At 38.2% G+C, this 22,563-nt stretch overlaps 1 protein-coding gene across 2 annotated transcripts in view; it reads right to left on the reverse strand.

Annotated features, from left to right (window-relative positions):
• pdzrn3b (PDZ domain containing RING finger 3b) overlaps nucleotides 1-22,563 on the reverse strand; it is a 268,544-nt gene that overhangs the window by 234,687 nt on the left and 11,294 nt on the right. Inside the window, exons 2-3 of one of the 2 annotated variants that reach the window (XM_061923960.1) lie at nucleotides 13,618-13,704; nucleotides 9,097-9,204 (exon numbers count right to left, since the gene is read on the reverse strand). In XM_061923960.1, coding sequence (XP_061779944.1) covers nucleotides 9,097-9,204; nucleotides 13,618-13,704 — 195 coding nt within the window. The remainder of the gene's footprint in view (nucleotides 1-9,096; nucleotides 9,205-13,617; nucleotides 13,705-22,563) is intronic. The other variant, XM_061923958.1, reaches the window with a different exon arrangement.

The following is a 22,563-nucleotide window of genomic DNA, read 5'->3' on the forward strand; positions in this document are numbered from 1 at the left end:
TATGATGACGCCTGCGCGTGACGTCACGGATTGTAGAGGACATTTTGGGACAGCATGGTGGCCAGCTATTAAGTCGTCTGTTTTCATCGCAAAATTCCACAGTATTCTGGACATCTGTGTTGGTGAATCTTTTGCAATTTGTTCAATGAACAATGGAGACGGCAAAGAAGAAAGCTGTAGGTGGGAAGCGGTGTATTGCGGCCGACTGCAGCAACACAAACACAGCCGGTGTTTCATTGTTTACATTCCCGAAAGATGACAGTCAAGCTTTACCATTGGCCTGTGGAGAACTGGGACAACAGAGACTCTTACCAGGAGGACTTTGAGTTGGATGCGCAGACGCGGTACCGTGAGTACGCATGCAGCTGCGGCTTCCAAACATTTGATCGCTTGCCCGTACGTGCGTGCCGCTATGTGCATGTCACGTACGTAACTTTGGGGAATTTGGGGAAATATATGTGCTGTATGAACTTTGGGGAGGTGAACGGTACTCTGGGCTGTGGGATTGAGTGTGTTGTGCAGGTGTTTGAGTTGTATTGGCGGGTTATATGGACGGGAGGATGGAGGTGTTTGTTATGCGGGATTAATTTGTGGCATATTAAATATAAACCTGGTTGTGTTGTGGCTAATAGAGTATATATATGTCTTGTGTGTATTTACTGTTTTAGTCATTCCCAGCTGAATATCAGGTCCCACCCGCCTCTCACAGCATCTTCCCTATCTGAATCGCTCCCACTGCCCTCTAGTCCTTCACTCTCACTTTCCTCATCCACAAATCTTTCATCCTCGCTCAAATTAATGGGGAAATCGTCGCTTTCTCGGTCCGAATCGCTCTCGCTGCTGGTGGCCATGATCGTAAACAATGTGCAGATGTGAGGAGCTCCACAACCTGTGAAGTCACGCGCATATCGTCTGCTACTTCCGGTACAGGCAAGGCTTTTTTATCAGCGACCAAAAGTTGCGAACTTTATCGTCAATGTTCTCTACTAAATCCTTTCAGCAAAAATATGGCAATATCGCGAAATGATCAAGTATGACACATAGAATGGACCTGCTATCCCCGTTTGAATAAGAAAATCACATTTCAGTAGGACTTTAAAGATCTAACAAAAATTATTTGGGAAAGTCCGGCGGGCCAGATTGAAAAGCTTAACGAGACGCATGCGGCCCCCGGGCCTTAATTTGCATAGGTCTGCTTTAGAGGATCGCTAGCAAAAGCCAACAAGGTTTTGTTTTTGATGAAGAATAGGTCCCACCGAACAAGGGTGCATTCATAGCAGCCAAGTTGGAGGAGTGCCATCTGCTATCACACCGCCTTGCTAAGAGCCTGTTGTAAAGGAACGAGCCGTGGCTCATCATGTACATGTTACATCCATATAGACTTACTGGGACTAGCACTTCGACTACAGTGCGGTCACGTTTCACCTCCTCAGGTGAACATGCTACAACATTGACTACTTTATGATGTTTATCTGCACATTTGCCACCCAGGACGGTGTTGAGTTACGCCTCGCGAGTTGGTCTCGCAGGGCCAATTTCATGTGTACTGTACGTTTATTATTGTGGTTACAGTTGGAGACACTGCTCTTTAATGTTTAATTAGGTAATTAAAGCAAGTGTACATTCCAATTCAAAAATCTAGTCCAGACTAGGGATGCACGATTTGAAGAAAAAAAACTACCGGCAATTGCGATTTTTCTCTCCAAAATTGCGATTTAATTTGACATTTTTATAATTTATACATATAAATTCATAAAACTGCGAAAACGAGTGTAGGATGACGTGTTACTTTTGAACTGGCAATCAACATATTCTTGTCTCAAGGTGCCATATATTACAACTAGAGATGTCCGATAATGGCTTTTTTGCCGATATTCCGATATTGTCCAACTCTTAATTACCGATTCCGATATCAACCGATACAGATATATACAGTCGTGGAATTAACACATTATTATGCTTAATTTTGTTGTGATGCCCCGCTGGATGCATTAAACAATGTAACAAGGTTTTCCAAAATAAATCAACTCAAGTTATGGAAAAAAAATGCCAACATGGCACTGCCATATTTATTATTGAAGTCACAAAGTGCATTATTGTTTTTTTAACATGCCTCAAAACAGCAGCTTGGAATTTGGGACATGCTCTCCCTGAGAGAGCATGAGGAGGTTGAGGTGGGCGGGGTTGAGGTGGGGGGGTAGGGGGTAGCGAGGGGTGTATATTGTAGCGTCCCGGAAGAGTTAGTGCTGCAAGGGGTTCTGGGTATTTGTTCTGTTGTGTTTATGTTGTGTTACGGTGCGGATGTTCTCCCGAAATGTGTTCGTCATTCTTATTTGGTGTGGGTTCACAGTGTGGCGCATATTTTTTAACAGTGTTAAAGTTGTTTATACGGCCACCCTCAGTGTGACCTGTATGGCTGTTGACAAAGTATGCATGCATTCACTTGTGTGTGTGAAAAGCCGTAGATATTATATTATTATTATATTATATTACATTTTACTTTTTGAAACCGATACCGATAATTTTGAAACCGATACCGATCATTTCCGATATTACATATTAAAGCATTTATCGGCCGATAATATCGGCAGTCCGATGTTATTGGACATCCCTAATTAGAACAATATGCAATCATTTATTTTACGAAATATTTGGCCTTGTGCAGACAGACTTAGAGCTTTTGTCTAAGTCACAGGTCCGGGGGCCAGATGTGGCCCGCCACTTCATTTCATTTGGCCCTCGAAAGCCTGGAAATAACATGTATCAATAAAGTACTGTAACTTTTCTTCCTAAATGTATTCTTTCTTTCTATTTTGGGAAAAAAAAATATGTATGTGCTCCATGTAATCACAAATTATGTTAACTTAAATATTGTCTAATTATGCAAAAATATATGATCTAAATTCGAACCATTTTTTAAATAGAAATAAATACTAATAATAATGATTTCAAAGCAAGTTATCTATCAAATTGTGCAATGTAAAAGTAGAAATAGATTTCATGGTAAAATTTACTGTGGTTTTACAGCATTTTTCGCGAAAAAAACAGTACTTTTTTTTACTGTAATAAACTGTGGTGCCGTTTTGCCATTTACAGTAATACAACGAAAAATCTACAGTTGTTGATTTGCGGTAAAAAAACAACAACAAAAACAAAACAAACTGGCAGCTCAGGTGCCAAAATGTTACTGTAAAATTGCATTTTTTTAAATTTACAGTACAACATTTTTTTTAAATTTTCAACTGAGCTGCCTTTTTTTTTTTACCATAAAAACAGCAGTACTGTAATTCCATTTACAGTAAAATACACTAAATTTTGAGGGGAAATTATTGCAACTTACCATATTCTTTTTACATTTTAGTTTGGAAAAAAAATCTACTAATAAAAATTGGGTAATAATAGTATTCACTGTTAGAAGCCGCCCTCTGGGGCCAAACTTAACCGCGATGTGGCCCTCAGTGAAAACGACTTTGACACCTCTGGTCTACGTCATGCTCTTAAACTGAAGAAATAACCGATAAAAACTATACAGTGTTTACAATGTAATGTAATCATGATAAATAATAACAATGCAAGTAACCATTTAAAAGGTTATACACTTATTTTTCATTACTGTATAATTTTTTTCTCTACTACCATTATACTGTAATTGGAAGGTAAATAAGTTTTCCTAAACAAATAAACAAACAAAAACATTAAATGGATTCTCATTTCTAGAAGCACAAATGTAACTAAAATACATTTTGAACATCTTGTGACGTAGATTACCGTAATAACTCGTATAACACTCAAAAGTGTTATGATCCGTTGCCCGGATCATGTTTTGGTCTGTTAGTTTGGACTACCTCAGTTCTGTTTTCCGCACCCCTGGGTTTGTATTTCAGTTGCCATGACTGCAGATTAGTTCCACCTGCCTCTGATTAGTGTTTGGGACGCTCACCTGTTCCTGGGCACTAATCAGAGAGCTATTAATTCCTGTTTCTTTCTACAATCAGTCTGGCTTCCTTGTTTGCATTGCGCAATCAAAGTCTATGACTTTTGATTCCTGTTTGTATGCTCGCTTCCACGTTAAGCTCTTCCTTAGTTTTGCCACCCGTGCTATCGGCACGCTTTTGTTTTTCCTGTTTTTTTTCCTGCATGATTTATATAAATGAAAAATGTCCTATCTGCACGCTTTGTCCGGAGTTTTCCGTCTCCATCTTGGGAGAACAACCTCCGCATAAACACCAAGTTGTCACAAAAAGTGCAGATTCCAACCATTGAAATACTTTCTATAGTTCAAGACTTACGGTAATTAAAAAAAAAAGCACTGCACATCATAAGGGCGGCGACAGTTTTGATGTTAAAGGTCTAAAAATATTATGTAGAACGTCCGGCGGGCCGGATTGAAAATCTTAAAGGCCTACTGAAACCCACTACTACCGACCACGCAGTCTGATAGTTTATATATCAATGATGAAATCTTAACATTGGGTTAGCTTACTAAAGTGCAATTTTAAATTTTGCGCAAAATATCCTGCTAAAAACGTCTCGGTATGATGACGCCTGCACGTGACGTCACGGATTGTAGAGGACATTTTGGGACAGCATGGTGGCCAGCTATTAAGTCGTCTGTTTTCATCGCAAAATTCCACAGTATTCTGGACATCTGTGTTGGTGAATCTTTTGCAATTTGTTCAATGAACAATGGAGACAGAAAAGAAGAAAGCTGTAGGTGGGAAGCGGTGTATTGCGGCAGGTGTTGAGCGGGATAACGCACCCCCGCCGTAGAATGCACCCCTTGACTGTTGTGCCGGATAACACAGCCGGTGTTTCATTGTTTACATTCCCGGAAGATGACAGTCAAGCTTTACCATTGGCCTGTGGAGAACTGGGACAACAGAGACTCTTACCAGGAGGACTTTGAGTAGGATGCGCAGACGCGGTACCGTGAGTACGCATGCAGCTGCGGCTTCCAAACATTTGATCGCTTGCCCGTACGTGCGTGCCGCTATGTGCATGTCACGTACGTAACCTTGGGGAAATATATTTGCTGTATGAACTTTGGGGAGGTGAACGGTACTTTGGGCTGTGGGATTGAGTGTGTTGTGCAGGTGTTTGAGTTGTATTGGCGGGTTATATGTACGGGAGGGGGGAGGTGTTTGTTATGCGGGATTAATTTATGGCATATTAAATATAAACCTGGTTGTGTTGTGGCTAATAGAGTATATATATATGTCTTGTGTTTATTTACTGTTTTAGTCATCCCCAGCTGAATATCAGGTCCCACCCGCCTCTCACAGCATCTTCCCTATCTGAATCTCTCCCACTGCCCTCGAGTCCTTCACTCTCACTTTCCTCATCCACAAATCTTTCATCCTCGCTCAAATTAATGGGGAAATCGTCGCTTTCTCGGTCCGAATCGCTCTCGCTGCTGGTGGCCATGATTGTAAACAATGTGCGGATGTGAGGAGCTCCACAACCTGTGACGTCACGCTACTCGTCTGCTACTTCCGGTACAGGCAAGGCTTTTTTATCAGCGACCAAAAGTTGCGAACTTTATCGTCGATGTTCTCTACTAAATCCTTTCAGCAAAAATATGGCAATATCGCGAAATGATCAAGTATGACACATAGAATGGACCTGCTATCCCCGTTTAAATAAGAAAATCGCATTTCAGTAGGCCTTTAACGGGCCGCATGTTGCCCGCGGGCCGTATTTTGCCACGGTCTGTTTTAGGCCATATCGCCTATCCCTACCGTGGACAAACATTTTTGTCAGGGCGCTGACACACTTGCAAGCACAACATTTTTTTAAAACCACCAACTGAAGCCTGTGACATATTTTTAAGCGTCCTTTCAAGAACAGAAATGACATGAAAGCGCACAACCCTCTCCCGCAAATGTCTCTTTTTCTCAGCGCACTCGTCACGAGCTAGGGGGGCAATTTCGTCGAGGTTTGACAAAGCCTGTGACAAACCATATTTGTCAACTTGCGGGCGCGCGGTGATCCACACTTGTAATCTAACATAAACGTCTTTGTTCCATATAGCCATTGTGTAAGCTTCTAACTGTCAAGTCTCCCATAAACACAACCTTTAAGTTCTTGAAAACATCCCACAAGTTGGGGTCAGCTGACAATATCCACAAGAGTATTGAGGTTCCGAGGTGACACGAGGATGCTGCACGGTCACTCTTTCATAAGGAAGACATTTGAAGACATTTGACACAGGATTCCTCAGATATAAACAAAAGCAGACAGTGTTGACTTTGGGTTATGTAACTTCAGTTAAGGGCCACTTCAAACCTTGAGGGTTGATATTAGGGTGATAGGGCAACACGGAGACGCTAATGCATGCTTTTATTACAAGTCCTATAGCTTTCTGGTCGTCCTAAAAAGGTTATTACACCTTTGTCTTGACGAAGACCAGAAGGCAGGCTCACATTACACCAGTTTTAAAATCTCTGCATTGGCTCCCTGTGTGTTTCAGGATCAATTTTAAAGTTCTTCTTATGGTTTATACACTGCAAAAACTGAAATCTAAGTAAGATTACATATCTCAAATAAGGGTGATATTTGCTTATTTTCTGTCTGATAAAATAATTATTCTCACTAAGCAGATTTTATGTTAGAGTGTTTTACTTGTTTTAAGGGTTTTGGTCCTAAATGATCTCAGTAAAATATTACTGCTTGTAGCTAGGATTTTATGACCTATATTGAGTAAAACATGCTTGATACTAGAATATCAAAGCTGCGTCATCAACACTCACAAGTATAAAACTACTTTTTTAAAGTAATAATTTCTTATTCTCATCAGTGTGTGAATGTGTGTGTGAATGGGTAAATGTGGAAGTAGTGTCAAAGCGCTTTGAGTACCTTGAAGGTAGAAAAGCGCTATACAAGTACAACCCATTTATCATTTATTTATTTATTTCAAGCATGAAAAAAAAAAATCATGACTTTGACACAATTGTGTCTCATATTAAAACAGATGACAGCCAAATGGACTTTGCTGTTTTATTTTCAACGAAACAATAGAAAATACGTACTCATATAGTAGTACAGTCTGCACAGTACAGTAAACTGACAGTTAATATTTAAACATTTAACATGTGACATTTCAAACTATTTTGAACAGAAATAGTTCATTCACATTCAGATTAATTCTTCAAAATTACAATTAAAACGTTTTTAGCCGGGGGCCGGGTTGTATATATGCGCACTAATTGACTGAAAGAGCACGCACTTGGCGCAATGATGTCATGTTATCAATGGAAAAATGCATTTTTAGATCATATGATTTGCCTGAGCGGCTAGGAGACCCCGAGAGTAACAAGCGGTTGCCTTGTTGCCTTTCCATTAAGAACAATAAATAAATTTTTAGTATAAGTTTGCTGGTTTCAAGAAATGTAATGCCGAGCGCATATCATTATGTCAAGATAATGGCACTAGCATTTACTTAATTTAGGAATATTTTTCAACATATTGAGCAAAAAGGTCTCTTTTTTTTCTACCAAGAAAACTGCACTTGTTATTAGTGAGAATATACTTATTTTAAGGTATTTTTGGGTTCATTGAAGTTAGTTAATTTTACTTGTTTTTGGAAAGTCTTGACAAGCCACATTTTCTTGTTCTATTGGCAGACAATTTTGCTTAGTTCAAATAAAATACCCCTAATTTTTTTTTTCTTGTTCTTGAACACTGACTTTTTGCAGTGTAAATGTTTTTATGGTATTGGGCCTTCTTATCTTTCAGGTTTGCTTTTACCCTATGAACCCTGAGATCCTTCGGCAATAATCTCCTAATATTTCCAAAAGTCAGGACACAAATGGATGGCATCTTTCCACCGTTATGGCCCCCGTCTATAGAACAGCTTGCCGGAGGACCTCAAGGCTGCGGAAAACATCCATGTTTTTAAGAGCAGGCTTAAGACCCACCTTTTTGATTTGGCTTTAACCTGATATTAATTATTTTATTGAAGTCATTCGTATTTGACTTTTTATCCTATTAGTTATGCAATATTGTATTTAGTTCCATTTATTTATTATTTATTTACTGTATATTCATTTTATCTGTATTTAAATTTTGTATTTTTTCTTGTCCATTACTGTATTTTTCGGACTATATAAGTCGCAGTTTTTTTCATAGTTTGGCCGGGGGTGCGACTTATACTCAGGAGCGACTTATGTGTGAAATTATTAACACATTACCGTAAAATATCACATAATATTATGTAGCTCATTCACGTAAGAGACTAGACGTATAAGATTTCATGGGATTTAGCGATTAGGAGTGACAGATTGTTTGGTAAACGTATAGCATGTTCTATATGTTATAGTTATTTGAATGACTCTTACCATAATATGTTACGTTAACATACCAGGCACGTTCTCAGTTGGTTATTTATGCCTCATATAACGTACACTTATTCAGCCTGTTGTTCACTATTCTTTATTTATTTTAAATTGCCTTTCAAATGTCTATTCTTAGTGTTGGGTTTTATCAAATACATTTCCCCAAAAAATGCGTCTTATACTCCAGTGCGACTTATATATGTTTTTTTCCTTCTTTATTATGCATTTTCGGCCGTTGCGACTTATACTCCGGAGCGACTTATACTCGGTAATCTTCATACGTCTTAATTGTACTTTATTCTTTATTTCTACTCATGGTTCTTACTATTTTACAAGTTTTATTATTTTTATGTCTGACAGTTGATTCTCTACATGGAGTTGAAAGGGAAAGTAAAATTGTGTGCTGCAGAGAGCAGTGACGTTTCCTTCCCTTACTACCTGATTATAATCAGAGGAAGGTTACATTTGAAATAAAAAATGTAATCTATTTTTCCCCTGGTTCTTACTTTTGATAGGTCATAAAATTGATTAAAAAAAGATCGATATTGACAAATATAAAACACTTATATTGTGATACAGTTTTCCACCATGTCGCCCAGCCCTACTCTATGCTGCAGTAAAATCCAAAAAACAATTTGAGGCGCCAGGTTGTCAACTGGATTTGATTTGTGAGGTCATCAAAACCCCATAAATACTCCGTGATTATTGATAAACCTGGAGCATCGTTCAACTTCTCATTTGTTGGGTTCCGTCTTTTACATACCTCTACAATCCGGTCGTGGAGTTGAAGTCCGTCTGCGTTGTCGGCGGGTCCGTCCTGTATGATTTTTGACACAAAGATCCCTTCCTTCAAAGTGCTGTCGTTGTCCTCCTGTTGAGGAAATTGCAATTATCAACACAATAGTGAAGCTGGGAAAAGTACAACTAATCCACTGCTGGCATCTTTTAAAAGAAGAGAGTTGGGTGTCGGGAACATGCAATTAAACTGCACACACATTAAAATGGGCACCACATTTAACGCTCATTTTGTAAGACGTACTCGTTACAAATTACAAGAAAGGAAGCTTATTGGATGTAAAAGCCTGTAATTAGCCAGACAGCTATGGTTCTGAAATAAAACGTCTTGAGTGTTTTGCTCCACAACCATGGTGATAGTATATGAGAAAAGTCATAAGAGATGCAATAAAAAAACATAACTGTGTGACTGAATGGCCAGTAAATTAATTAAAGGGGAACATTATCACAATTTCAGAATGGTTAAAACCATTAAAAATCAGTTCCCAGTGGCTTATTTTATTTTTCGAAGTTTTTTTCAAAATTTTACCCATCACGCAATATCCCTAAAAAAAAGCTTCAAAGTGCCTGATTTTAACCATCGTTATATACACCCGTCCATTTTCCTGTGACGTCACATAGTGATGCCAACTCAAACAAACATGGCGCATAGAACAGCAAGCTATAGCGACATTAGCTCGGATTCAGACTCGGATTTCAGCGGCTTAAGCGATTCAACAGATTACGCATGTATTGAAACGGATGGTTGTAGTGTGGAGGCAGGTAGCGAAAACGAAATTGAAGAAGAAACTGAAGCTATTGAGCCATATCGGTTTGAACCGTATGCAAGCGAAACCGACGAAAACGACACGACAGCCAGCGACACGGGAGAAAGCGAGGACGAATTCGGCGATCGCCTTCTAACCAACGATTGGTATGTGTTTGGCATTAAAGGAAACTAACAACTATGAACTAGGTTTACAGCATATGAAATACATTTGGCAACAACATGCACTTTGAGAGTGCAGACAGCCCAGTTTTCATCAATTAATATATTCTGTAGACATACCCTCATCCGCTCTCTTTTCCTGAAAGCTGATCTGTCCAGTTTTGGAGTTGATGTCAGCAGGCCAGGGAAGCTAGGGTCGATATTCTTCTCTTGATCATCTTCGGTAACATAAGGGACGGTGTGAGCCAAGACATCAAGGGGGTTTAGCTCGCTCGTCTGCGGGAACAAACTGCTTGCCGTGCTACCGAGGTCCTTTGTCCCTGAATTGCTCACACACTCCGGCAGATTCAATGGGGGTCTGGCGGCAGATTTCTTTGACTTTATCGTTGGAAATGCATCTGCTTTGAGTGTGAGGATATCCACACATTCTTGCCATCTCTGTCGTAGCATAGCTTTCGTCGGTAAAGTGTGCGGAACAAACGTCCAATTTCTTGCCACTTTCGCATCTTTGGGCCACTGGTGCAACTTGAATCCGTCCCTGTTCGTGTTGTTACACCCTCGGACAACACACCGACGAGGCATGATGTCTCCAAGGTACGGAAAACAGTCGAAAAAACGGAAAATAACAGAGCTGATTTGACTCGGTGTTTGAGAAAATGGCGGATTGCTTCCCGATGTGACGCCATGTTGTGACGTCATCGCTCCGAGAGCGAATATTAGAAAGGCGTTTAATTCGCCAAAATTCACCCATTTAGAGTTCGGAAATCGGTTAAAAAAATATATGGTCTTTTTTCTGCAACATCAAGGTATATATTGACGCTTACATAGGTCTGGTGATAATGTTCCCCTTTAAGTATTCTTTTAAAGTTTATAAAACTGACCTGTCACCCTGCTCTTGATGCCTCCCTGGCCTAAAGCCTTGACTCTGTGACCCTAAGGCAAGTACGCGTCAAACCCTGCGGTCCTGGCCCCATTAAGACCGACTTTAAAGAACTTAAAAAGGTGCTTTCCTTTAGTGTTAACTTTCAAACCGCAGTGAGCATGCAGGCTGAGCACTGCATCAAAAGTGCATTTTAATTGGACTCGGAGACGTCGTCGTCTGCCAAATTCTAATTAACAATTTCTGGTTGACTTCCTTCCTCTTCCAGAGGCGGCATACAGTAGCACCGTCGACACCGCTTTGCAGCAAATTATTCAAACTAACGCCCCCTGCTTTCTGCCCGACGACTAACCCTTGACATTCAAAGACAAACACGGTCTGGCGGAGGCTGCAAAATCCGGCAGCCAAAAGGACGGCCACAGGGAAAGCGAGTGTCCAAAGCTACTCCTATCTTAATCAATCAAAGACTGGTTTTGAGGTTTCTAGAAAAGTCAAGGCCAAGTACAATAATATGTCGGATTTTTCCTTTCATAACAGCACTGGAAAAAGGGATAAAATCTACATATATATATATATATATATATATATATATATATATATATATATATATATATATATATATACATATACACCAATATATATTGCCTTATATTATCTTGCATATAAAACCATATCAATACGGTACAGTACAGGCCAAAAGTTTGGACTCATCTTCTCGTTCAATGCGTTGTCTTTATTTTCCAGACTATTTACATTGTAGATAGTCATTGAAGGCATCAAAACTATGAATGAACACATGTGGAGTAATGTACTTAACAAGAAAATGTGAAAATAACTAAAAACATGTTTTATATTCTAGTTGTTTTTTTAAATAGCCACCCTTCGCTCTGATTACTGCTTTGCACACTCTTTTATTTTATAAAAAAAACCCTTGACGAGCAGGGAAACCTGCGAAACAGGCTTGTAGGGATGATATAGCCTCTGTGTATATATATATATATATACACATACATTTATAAATTATAAATTATTTATAAATATATATATATATATATATATATATATATATATATATATATATATATGTATATATATATATATGTATATATATACATACATATATATATATACATATATATATATATATATTTATATATATATATATATATACATATATATATATATACATACATATATATATATATATATATATATATATGTATGTATATATATATATATATATGTATATATATATATGTATATATGCATGTATATATGTATATATATATGTATATATATATATGTATATATGTATATATATTTATATATATATATGTATATATATGTATATATATATATATATGTATATATATATATATATATATGTATATATACATATATATGTGTATATATATGTATATATGGATATATATGTATATATATGTATATATATATATATATGTATATATATGTATCTATGTATATATATGTATATGTATATATATGTATATATATATATATATATGTATATATATGTCTTAATAAGGTTATCCAAAAAATAGTGCTCGATACCGTAGTAGAGCGCAATATATGTATGTGTGGGAAAAAAAATCACAAGACTACTTCATCTCTACAGGCCTGTTTCATGAGGGGGTTCCCTCAATCATCAGGAGATCTCCTGATGATTGAGGGAACCCCCTCATGAAACAGGCCTGTAGAGATGAAGTAGTCTTGTGATTTTTTTCCCCACACATACATATATATGTATATATATATGTGTATATATATATATATATATGTATATATATATATATATATATATATATATATATATACATATGTATATATATATATGTATATATATATATATGTATATATATATATGTATATGTATATATATATATATATACATATGTATATATATATATATATATATATATATATATATATATATATATATATATATATATATATATATATAGGCTAATACCGATAAAAGAAGACTGATATCGATATACGTCAAAATGCTAAATATCAGTCAATCCCTAATCAACATGAATTATCGGTATATGGCAGTAGTATTAAAAGCTTTATCAGCAGCTAAATTTATTTCGTACATTGTCTCTATTAAAGGTAGACCCTTATGTAAAAATCGTGGTATTTTTTTTCCTGCCGCAAAAACTGTAATAATCAGCGAAGAGCATCACAGTGGCCGTGGAAAGGTTTCGTTTCATTTTAGACAACTCCATGTTATATTCCCACGAGTGTGTGGCATCACCTTGGAATCAGGTCTTGAATTAGAACACACAGCAGCAAGGGAAAAGGACCCCTTTTCCTTATTGCCTGTGTTTACCCCACCACCAGCATCTCCGCAATTAGAGACACAAGTGAGGTCACAGCCACGCTGCCACGTTGAACGCTCGTAAAACTAAATATAGTATTTTTTTTAAATTATGTAATCTGTATCCACTAAACTGGGCCCAATATATCAACACAATAAAATGTAATAATGGATTTGATGCAGCCACAGACTAAGAAGTTGAGACCAATGGGCCTCAGTCAATACAAGGGGAGGATTGCGGTGCTTCAAGTATGTGTTTTACATTCCTGGGGTGACACAAGACACTTGTCTGATCACTGAGGGGAGATGAAACCTCCAAGAAGGTCTGCTTTCAACCTACCGCGCATGGCCTTCCTCCCATGATGTTAAACCCCAGAGATCCGCCCTCGCGACGAAGGATAACTGTCACACTTTTAGTCTCTCCTTCCTACAAGGCATAAAGGAGAGACACGTGGACAAAAAGACATACAACACAAAGTTATTCAGACGATTCCAGAATGAGACCAACAGATCACAGCATATTTCTAGACCAGGGGTCGGCAACCCAAAATGTTGAAAGAGCCATATTGGACCAAAAATACAAAAACAAATCTGTCTGGAGCCACAAAAAATTAAAAGCCATATTACATACAGATAGTGTGTCATGAGATATAAATTGAATTAAGAGGACCTAAAGGAAACTAAATGAGCTCAAATATACCTACAAATGAGGCATAATGACGCAATATGTACATATTGCTAGCCTAAATAGCATGTTAGCATCAATTAGCTTGCAGTCATGCAGTTACCAAATATGCCCGATTAGCACTCCACACAAGTCAGTAACATCAACAAAACTCACCTTTGTGCATTCACGCACAACATTAAAAGTTTGGTCGACAAAATGAGACAGAAAAAGAAGTGGCATAAAACACGTCCTAGAAAGTCGGAGAAAGTTATACATGTAAACAAACTACGGTGAGTTCAAGGGCCGCCAAAATTAGTAGGACAAAACGGCGCTCGCCAAATACTCGAATCAGTGAAGCATGTTTAATACAAACAGTGTGATTTATAACAGTTAGGGAGGTTTGTGTCATGTTTGTCCTCCTACAGAAACCATATTAAAACAAAAAATATTTTTTTTCCCCCTCATCTTTTTCCATTTTTCATACATTTTTGAAAAAGCTCCAGAGAGCCACGAAGGCGGCGCTAAAGAGCCGCGGGTTGCCGACTCCCGTTCTAGACAATCAGCACAGAATACATAAAAACAAAACCAGTTGCTCGTAGCGAGCGGGCCGGACGTCAGACTTCATTGTGGGACCGCTCAACTAAGTCGCGCACAGGCATCCTCCATAAAGGGATACACCCCTACCAGGAGGATCGTCATACTCGTTCGAGTGACCGCCGATGATGATCCACATAGGATTTATTTTGCCCTGTCAGCTGGAATACACATTGACATAAAGGCTAACGGACATATATTTAAGAAGGCAAATTTCCCTATTTTCGCGGAAATGTCACAGGCCCGATTGGTAATACAATTCTAATAATGAATTCTGTTGACACAATTAACAAGACACAAGACGGTGAAACTTCCAAACAATTCGTCATATGTCCTGTGCATACTTGCCAACCCTCCCGGATTTTCCGGGAGACTCCCGAAATTCAGCGCCTCTCCCGAAAACCTCCCGGGACAAATTTTCTCCCGAAAATCTCCCGAAATTCAGGCGGAGCTGGAGGCCACGCCCCCTCCAGCTCTATGCGGACCTGAGTCCGCTTTCCCACAATATAAACAAAGTGCCTGCCCAATCATTATAACTGTAGAATGATCGAGGGCGAGTTCTTGGTTTCTTATGTGGGTTTATTGTTAGGCAGTTTCATTAACGTCCTCCCAGTAACAACACACAACAACAGCAGTCACGTTTTCGTCTACCGTAAAGCAGTTCGTCTGCCGTAAACAGCAATGTTGTGACACTCTTAAACAGGACAATACTGCCATCTAGTGCATTTGATGAAAGCACTTTTGTGCGTGCCACACATCAATGCATCATCAGAGAGGGTGTTCAGCATGGTTAGAAAAATAGTGACAGTGAATAGAACAAGGATGGACAATTCAATCTTTAACTCAACAATGAGTAGATGAGTGTTATGTGTGTGTATATGTGTAAATAAATGAACACTGAAATTCAAGTATTTATTTTATTTATATATATATATATATATATATATATATATATATATATATATATATATATATATATATATATATATATATATATATATATATATATATAATAAAATAAATATATTTTTATAGCTAGAATTCACTGAAAGTCAAGTATTTCTATATATATATATATATATATATATTCTAGCTATAAATACATATTTCTTTTATTATATGTATATATATATATATATATATATATATATATATATATATATATATATATATATATAATAAAAGAAATATGTATTTATAGCCCCCAACCACGCCCCCCGCCCCACCCCCACCTCCCAAAATCAGAGGTCTCAAGGTTGGCAATTATGGTCTTGTGTGATATTATTCCAGTGGTTCTTAACCTTGTTGGAGGTACCGAACCCCACCAGTTTCATATGCGCATTCACCGGATCCTTCTTTAGTGAAAAATAAAATGTTTTTTTTTTTTCAAATTCATTCATGAACATCTCCTTGTTCAAAGAACAAAACCAACACAGAGCATGAACTCACAGCAAATTACACACCACACTGGTTTAAATGTAACTTAGATATTGGGTTTCACTATGTAAAGCGCTTTGAGTCACTAGAGAAAAGCGCTATATAAATATAATTCACTTCACTTCAAATCAGTGTGACTTCTGCTGTTGCCGTATCCATAATACGCCGATAGGGAGAAGTTTTTATTTACACGACGAGTCGGGTGTGTCTCGCCGAACCCCTGAGGCCGACTCATCGAACCCAGGTTAAGAACCACTGTATTATTCTATCATTAATCAAGGAACTGCAAGGTTGCGTTCAAGGTGGCACTCCGGCGTGTCCAGGCTTACGCAGACTAAATATAGCGCACAGATATTATCGACATGTGCAGTGTCCTGAATGCCGTAGGCTCGAAAAAGGCCATCATGTGCCTGTCAGGCCGTTGAGGAATGTGTGGTCCTGCATAGTGTCATCGCACCAGGAGCCACACAGGCTTTCACGTCAACAAAGCGAGCTGTTCAGCAAAAAGTGAAACCAAGAAAACTTTGTGTGGCGTTCGGGTCTGTGGGACCCGTTTTCATTTTTTATTAAAAGAAAAATGATACAATTAATTACTTTTTCAAACTGAGACTCACTGACTTTGGCTCATTTTCTGTGAAGAACATATATCAGAATACATATTTAATGACCACACACCATACACACCCTCTACACAATTCTATTACATATAAGATGTCCGGGCCCACTGGACCCGGGCTAATAGAAGTGTGGAAATTGATGTTCTGTGTACCACACACACTGCAAAAAGTCAGTGTTCAAAAACAAGAATAAAAAATACAAAAATTAGAGGTACCGTATTTTTCGGACTACAAGTCGCAGTTTTTTTTCATAGTGCGACTTATATGTTTTTTTCCTTTTTTATTATGCATTTTCAGCAGGTGCGACTTATACTCCGGTGCGACTTATACTCCGAAAAATACGGTATTTTATTTGAACTAAGCAAAATTATCTGCCAATAGAACAAGAACATTTGGCTTGTCAAGACTTTCCAAAACAAGTAAAATTATTTAACCTCAATGAACCCAAAAATAGCTTAAAATAAGTATATTCTCGCTAATAACAACTGTACTACTATACGAGTACGTATTTTCTCTTGTTTCATTGAAAATAAAACAGCAAAGTCCATTTGGCTGTCATCTGTTTTAATTATGAGACACAATTGTGTCAAAGTCATGATTGTTTTTTTCATGCTTGAAATAAGAAATTATTACCGTATTTTTCGGAGTATAAGTCACACCGGAGTATAAGTCGCACCTGCCGAAAATGCATAATAAAGAAGAAAAAAAACATATATAAGTTGCACTATGAAAAAAACTGCGACTTATAGTCCGAAAAATATGGGTACTTAAAAAAGTAGTTTTATACTTGTGAGTGTTGATGACACAGCTTTGCAACAGTTGATATTCTAGTTTCAAGCATGTTTTACTCAATATAGGTCATAAAAGCTCAGCAACAAGCTGTAATATCTTACTGAGATCCTTTAGGACCAAAACCCTTAAAACAAGTAAAACACTCTAACATAAAATCTGCTTAGTGAGAAGAATGATCTTATCAGACAGAAAATAAGCAAATATCACACTTATTTGAGATATTTAATCTTATTTAGATTTTAGTTTTTGCAGTGCACACACACACACACACACACACACACACACACACACACACACACACACACACACACACACACACACACACACACACACACAGCAGGCCGAGACAGGAGGAGGACAGAGTGTAGGTACACAGAACATCAGAGGGTCAAATGTGCGAGAAAATGAGAGCAGACAGTGTTGACAAACAATGTTGCAACCTTGTGCGGGAACCGCAGGTGCAGAAACACAAAAGAAGAATCCCTGTAGGATGCAGAAACTGGCGGAGAAATTTTCCGTGCAACGTTCATATTGTTGTTACTCAGCCAGCGTTTGTGGGTCTGATGGACCCGTTGTATTTTGTGGCTTTTAATGCCTCACAATCAAACACTTTGATGTTAAAATACTGAACAGATGTTTACCTTATCCCAATAAACAATCTGTTCAGTATTTTAACATAAAAGTGTTTGATTGTGAGGCATTAAAAGCCACAAAATGCAACGGGTCCATCAGACCCACAAACGCTGACTGAGTAACAAATACTGAACAGTTGTTCACCTTATCCCAATAAAAACATCTGTTCAGTATTTTAACATAATAGTGTTTGATTGTGAGGCATTAAAAGCCACAAAATGCAACGGGTCCATCAGACCCACAAACACTGGCTGAGTAACAACAATATGAACATTACACAAGGGTTAAAACAGAGAAGACAAGACTGATCTAAAGATTCTATACAACTGGCAGCCATGAAGCGAATTGAATAGATGGTATAGGTCAGGGGTCGGCAACCCAAAATGTTGAAAGAGCCATATTGGACCAAAAATACAAAAACAAATCTGTCTGGGGCCGCAAAAAAATAAAAGCCATATTACATACAGATAGTGTGTCATGAGATATAAATTGAATTAAGAGGACTTAAAGGAAACTAAATGAGCTCAAATATAGCTACAAATGAGGCATAATGATGCAATATGTACATATAGCTAGCCTAAATAGCATGTTAGCATCGAATTAGCTTGCAGTCATGCAGTGACCAAATATGTCTGATTAGCACTCCACACAAGTCAATAACATCAACAAAACTCACCTTTGTGCATTCATGCACAACGTTAAAAGTCTGGTGGACAAAATGAGACAGAAAAAGAAGTGGCATAAAACACGTCCTAGAAAGTCGGAGAAAGTTATACATGTAAACAAACTACGGTGCGTTCAAGGACCGTCAAAATTAGTAGGACAAAACGGCGCTCGCCAAATACTCGAATCAGTGAAGCATGTTTAATACAAACAGTGTGCTTTGTAACAATTAGGGAGGCTTGTGTCATGTTTGTCCTCCTACAGAAACCATATTAAAACAAAAAAATAGATTTTTTTCCCCTCATCTTTTTCCATTTTTCATACATTTTTTAAAAAGCTCCAGAGAGCCACTAGGGCGGCGCTAAAGAGCGGGTTGCCGACCCCTGGTATAGGTGCTTTAGCATTTAGTCTGAGAGACATTACGATGAAATCCAAGTCATTAAGGACCTTTTTTCTTTTTTTTTTGCACATCTGCAAACACTTTTGAAAAGCGCGCATCCGCCTGAGCGAGAATCTCTTCAGGAGGTTTTGCATTTCCTAAACCATCAGGTATGCCCAGGTGGCAAACATAACAGAGAACTGACTGTGAAACCTTCACACTCCGTTGGCGACTTGGCACAACAATAGGCAGCACTCGTCACATTTTCCAGGCCAGACTTCATCCGAAGCAGGACCCCATTAAAACGTGGGTTCTGCAACCCGCGGCTCTAGAGCTCCCTGGAGCTTTTTCCAAAAAAAATAAAAAAAATTTGTTTTAATAAGGTTTCTTTAGATGGACAAACATGACACAAACCTTCCTAATTGTTAGCAGTCCCACTGTTTGTATTAAACATGCTTCACTGATGAGAGTATTTGGCGAGCGCCGTTTGGTCCTACTAATTTTGGCGGTCCTTGAACTCACCGTGGTTCGTTTAAATGTACAACTTTCCCCAACGCTGCCACAGAAAGACGTGTTTTATACCGCCCCTTCTTTGTCTCATTTTGTCAACCAAACGTTTTATGCTGTGCGTGGATGCACAAAGGGGATCTTTGTTGATGTTATTGACTTGTTGGAATGCTAAGCAGGCATATTTGGTCAGTGCACGACTGCAAGCTAATCGACGCTAACATGCTATTTAGGCTAGCTGTATGTACACATTGCATCATTATGCCTCGTTTGTAGGTATATTTGAGCTTATTTAATTTCCTTTACTTATGTCCTCTGTGTATTTAATTTATATTTGCATGTCTCATGACACATTATCTGTATGTAATATTGGATACTGCATTTCTGATAGTTGTTTGTGTGCCATGTTGTTCCAGACCACAGGAAGTGTTTTATGGCCCAAAAAACCTCATTAAAAATGATAAATCGAGCTAAAAGCAAAGGTGAAATGTTATTAACGGACGTTTTACATATTTTTTTAGACCTTTAACATCAAAACTGTCGCCGCCATTATGACGTGTAGTGCTGTTTTTAAATTACTGTAAGTCTTTAACTATAGAAATTATTTCAGTGGTTGAAATCTGCGCTTTTGAGTGTTACACGAGTTATTACAGTAATCTACGTCACAGCAGCTCAGACCGGGAACAAAGCAGAGTGGGCGGGGTTTGTTTTTAGAGCAGCCAGCCCGAAACGCATGTGTCAGGAACAGATGCGGAAGCACATTTTTTCCAACAAATTTCTGCATAAAAGTGACAATATATCATATTGTAGGTGTTTATTACCCTTTGCATTCGTATTTTGCTTGATTGTAAAAGATGTCTATCGAGAAGCTGGTGTGAGAAGTAAAAGAGGAGCGATGTTCTTCATATGTTGTTAATATTCAGTGTAGGGATGTCCCGATCTGATATTTGGATCGGATCGGCTGCCGATATTTGCCAAAAATTGCGTATCGGCAAGGCATGGGAAAATGCCGATACAGATCCAGTTTAAAAAAAAACTCCGGTCCGTGTTTTCCAACGCACCGATTTAAATAATACATTCCACTTTTCTGCTGCTCCGTAATTTCCGTTCCGCATTTTCCAGCACACCTTCAACACATCCACAGGTCTGTGATTTCTCAGGCAGTTGCTTTTAGCTGCTGGCATTACACGACAGGCTCTTCTCACTCTTTCCTGAATCTCCCTCTCACAGACAGCAAGCACACCTTCTTACACACGTCACATACTGTCACGACACACGCTACATACTGTCACGTCATACGTCACATACGTATACGCCCTCCCCGAGCAGAGAGGTAGCAGCATGGCTAACGTTAGCTGTGATGCTAGCGCAGCCGTGCGAGCAACGCTCCCTCTAAGGTGCTCGCCTGTGCAATTGCGCACTGTTTAAGCGTAGTCTGCTCATAGCAAATCTATGCCACGCACAAAAACAAATAAAAAAATAAGCGCATGACAATTTTCGACACACGGACACGGCAGAGAAAACAGTTTTCGTCATCATTGTTCAAATATTGTGACGTCTGTCGAGACGCTTATATCCATTCGGGGCCACACGTCCACACCATCAAAATGCCGAGGCAAAAATTTCCACATCAACACCGTATGAAAAAATTTGTGATTTTTTTAGTTGTGATTTCCTTCTCTGCATGAAAGTTTAAAAGTAGCATATATTAATGCAGTATGAAGAAGAATGTTTTAATGTAGACATGCAAGCCTTGAAAGAAAATTTTTAAAATCAAGACTACATTTCCTGCAAATGGATGCATTTCTACCCTATATTTTAACTTTAGATTTATTCTCATATCAAACTCTTTTGGCTGTTTTTTTGACACTTACATCCGGCGCCCCCCTCCACACCCTGGATTATAAATAATGTAAATAATTCAATGTGATTATCTTGTGTGATGACTGTATTATGATGATAGTATATATCTGATAGTATATATCTGTATCATGAATCAATTTAAGTGGACCCCGACTTAAACAAGTTGAAAAACTTATTGGGGTGTTACCATTTAGTGGTCAATTGTACGGAATATGTACTTCACTGTGCAACCTACTAATAAAAGTCTCAATCAATCAATCAAAACACATAGAATCATCATACTGCTGTGATTATATGCATCAAGTGTTCATTCAAGGCTAAGGCAAAATATCGAGATATATATTGTGTATCGCAATATGGCCTTAAAATATCGCAATATTAAAAAAAGGCCGTATCGCCCAGCCCTAGTTCAATGATGCCATTTCTGTTTGTCATGTATAATTTTGTCTATTTTGTGTTTATCCTTGAATAAACAGGTCAGTTTCTTGTTACCAACCATTGTGTATTATTCAAACTCCCCTAATTCAGCTGGCTAGTTGTTATCAAGAGTACTAAAACCCTTTTCAACATGATTCTGACAACTAAGTAAGCTAAATAACTCTAAACATTAATACATGCTCGGATAGGCCAGTATCGGTCAGTATCGGTATCGGTCAGTATCGGTATCGGATCGGAAATGCAAAAACAATATCGGTATCGGATCGGAAGTGCAAAAACCTGGATCGGGACATCCCTAATTCAGTGTTTTATTGTTCATAGTTAATATTGTAAATCCCACTTTCTTTATTTTCATGTACATTTTGGGTGTCCCATTCAGTAAAAAACTGTAAAATTCCATTCCATTTTTTTGAGGTGGTCTGTCATAACTTCTTTAGAATTCTATCGGACATTGTGACTTAGGGACAAGCGGTAGAAAATGGATGGATAGTGTTCCTGAAAAAAAAAAGGGACCCAAACACACATACTGCACAGCATATTTTTACAGCTAAATGTGTATATATCATTTATACACACATCCACATTGGCCCCCCCCAGACACATTTTTTCTCTCAATGTGGCCCCCGAGTAGGGATGATACTCGAAACCGATTTTCCCGGTTTTTCGATAAGAAATGAACCGAGTCCTCGGACTCGA

The sequence above is a fragment of the Nerophis lumbriciformis genome, linkage group LG28 (genome assembly GCF_033978685.3).
Source record: "Nerophis lumbriciformis linkage group LG28, RoL_Nlum_v2.1, whole genome shotgun sequence".
NCBI classification, from domain to species: domain Eukaryota; kingdom Metazoa; phylum Chordata; class Actinopteri; order Syngnathiformes; family Syngnathidae; genus Nerophis; species Nerophis lumbriciformis.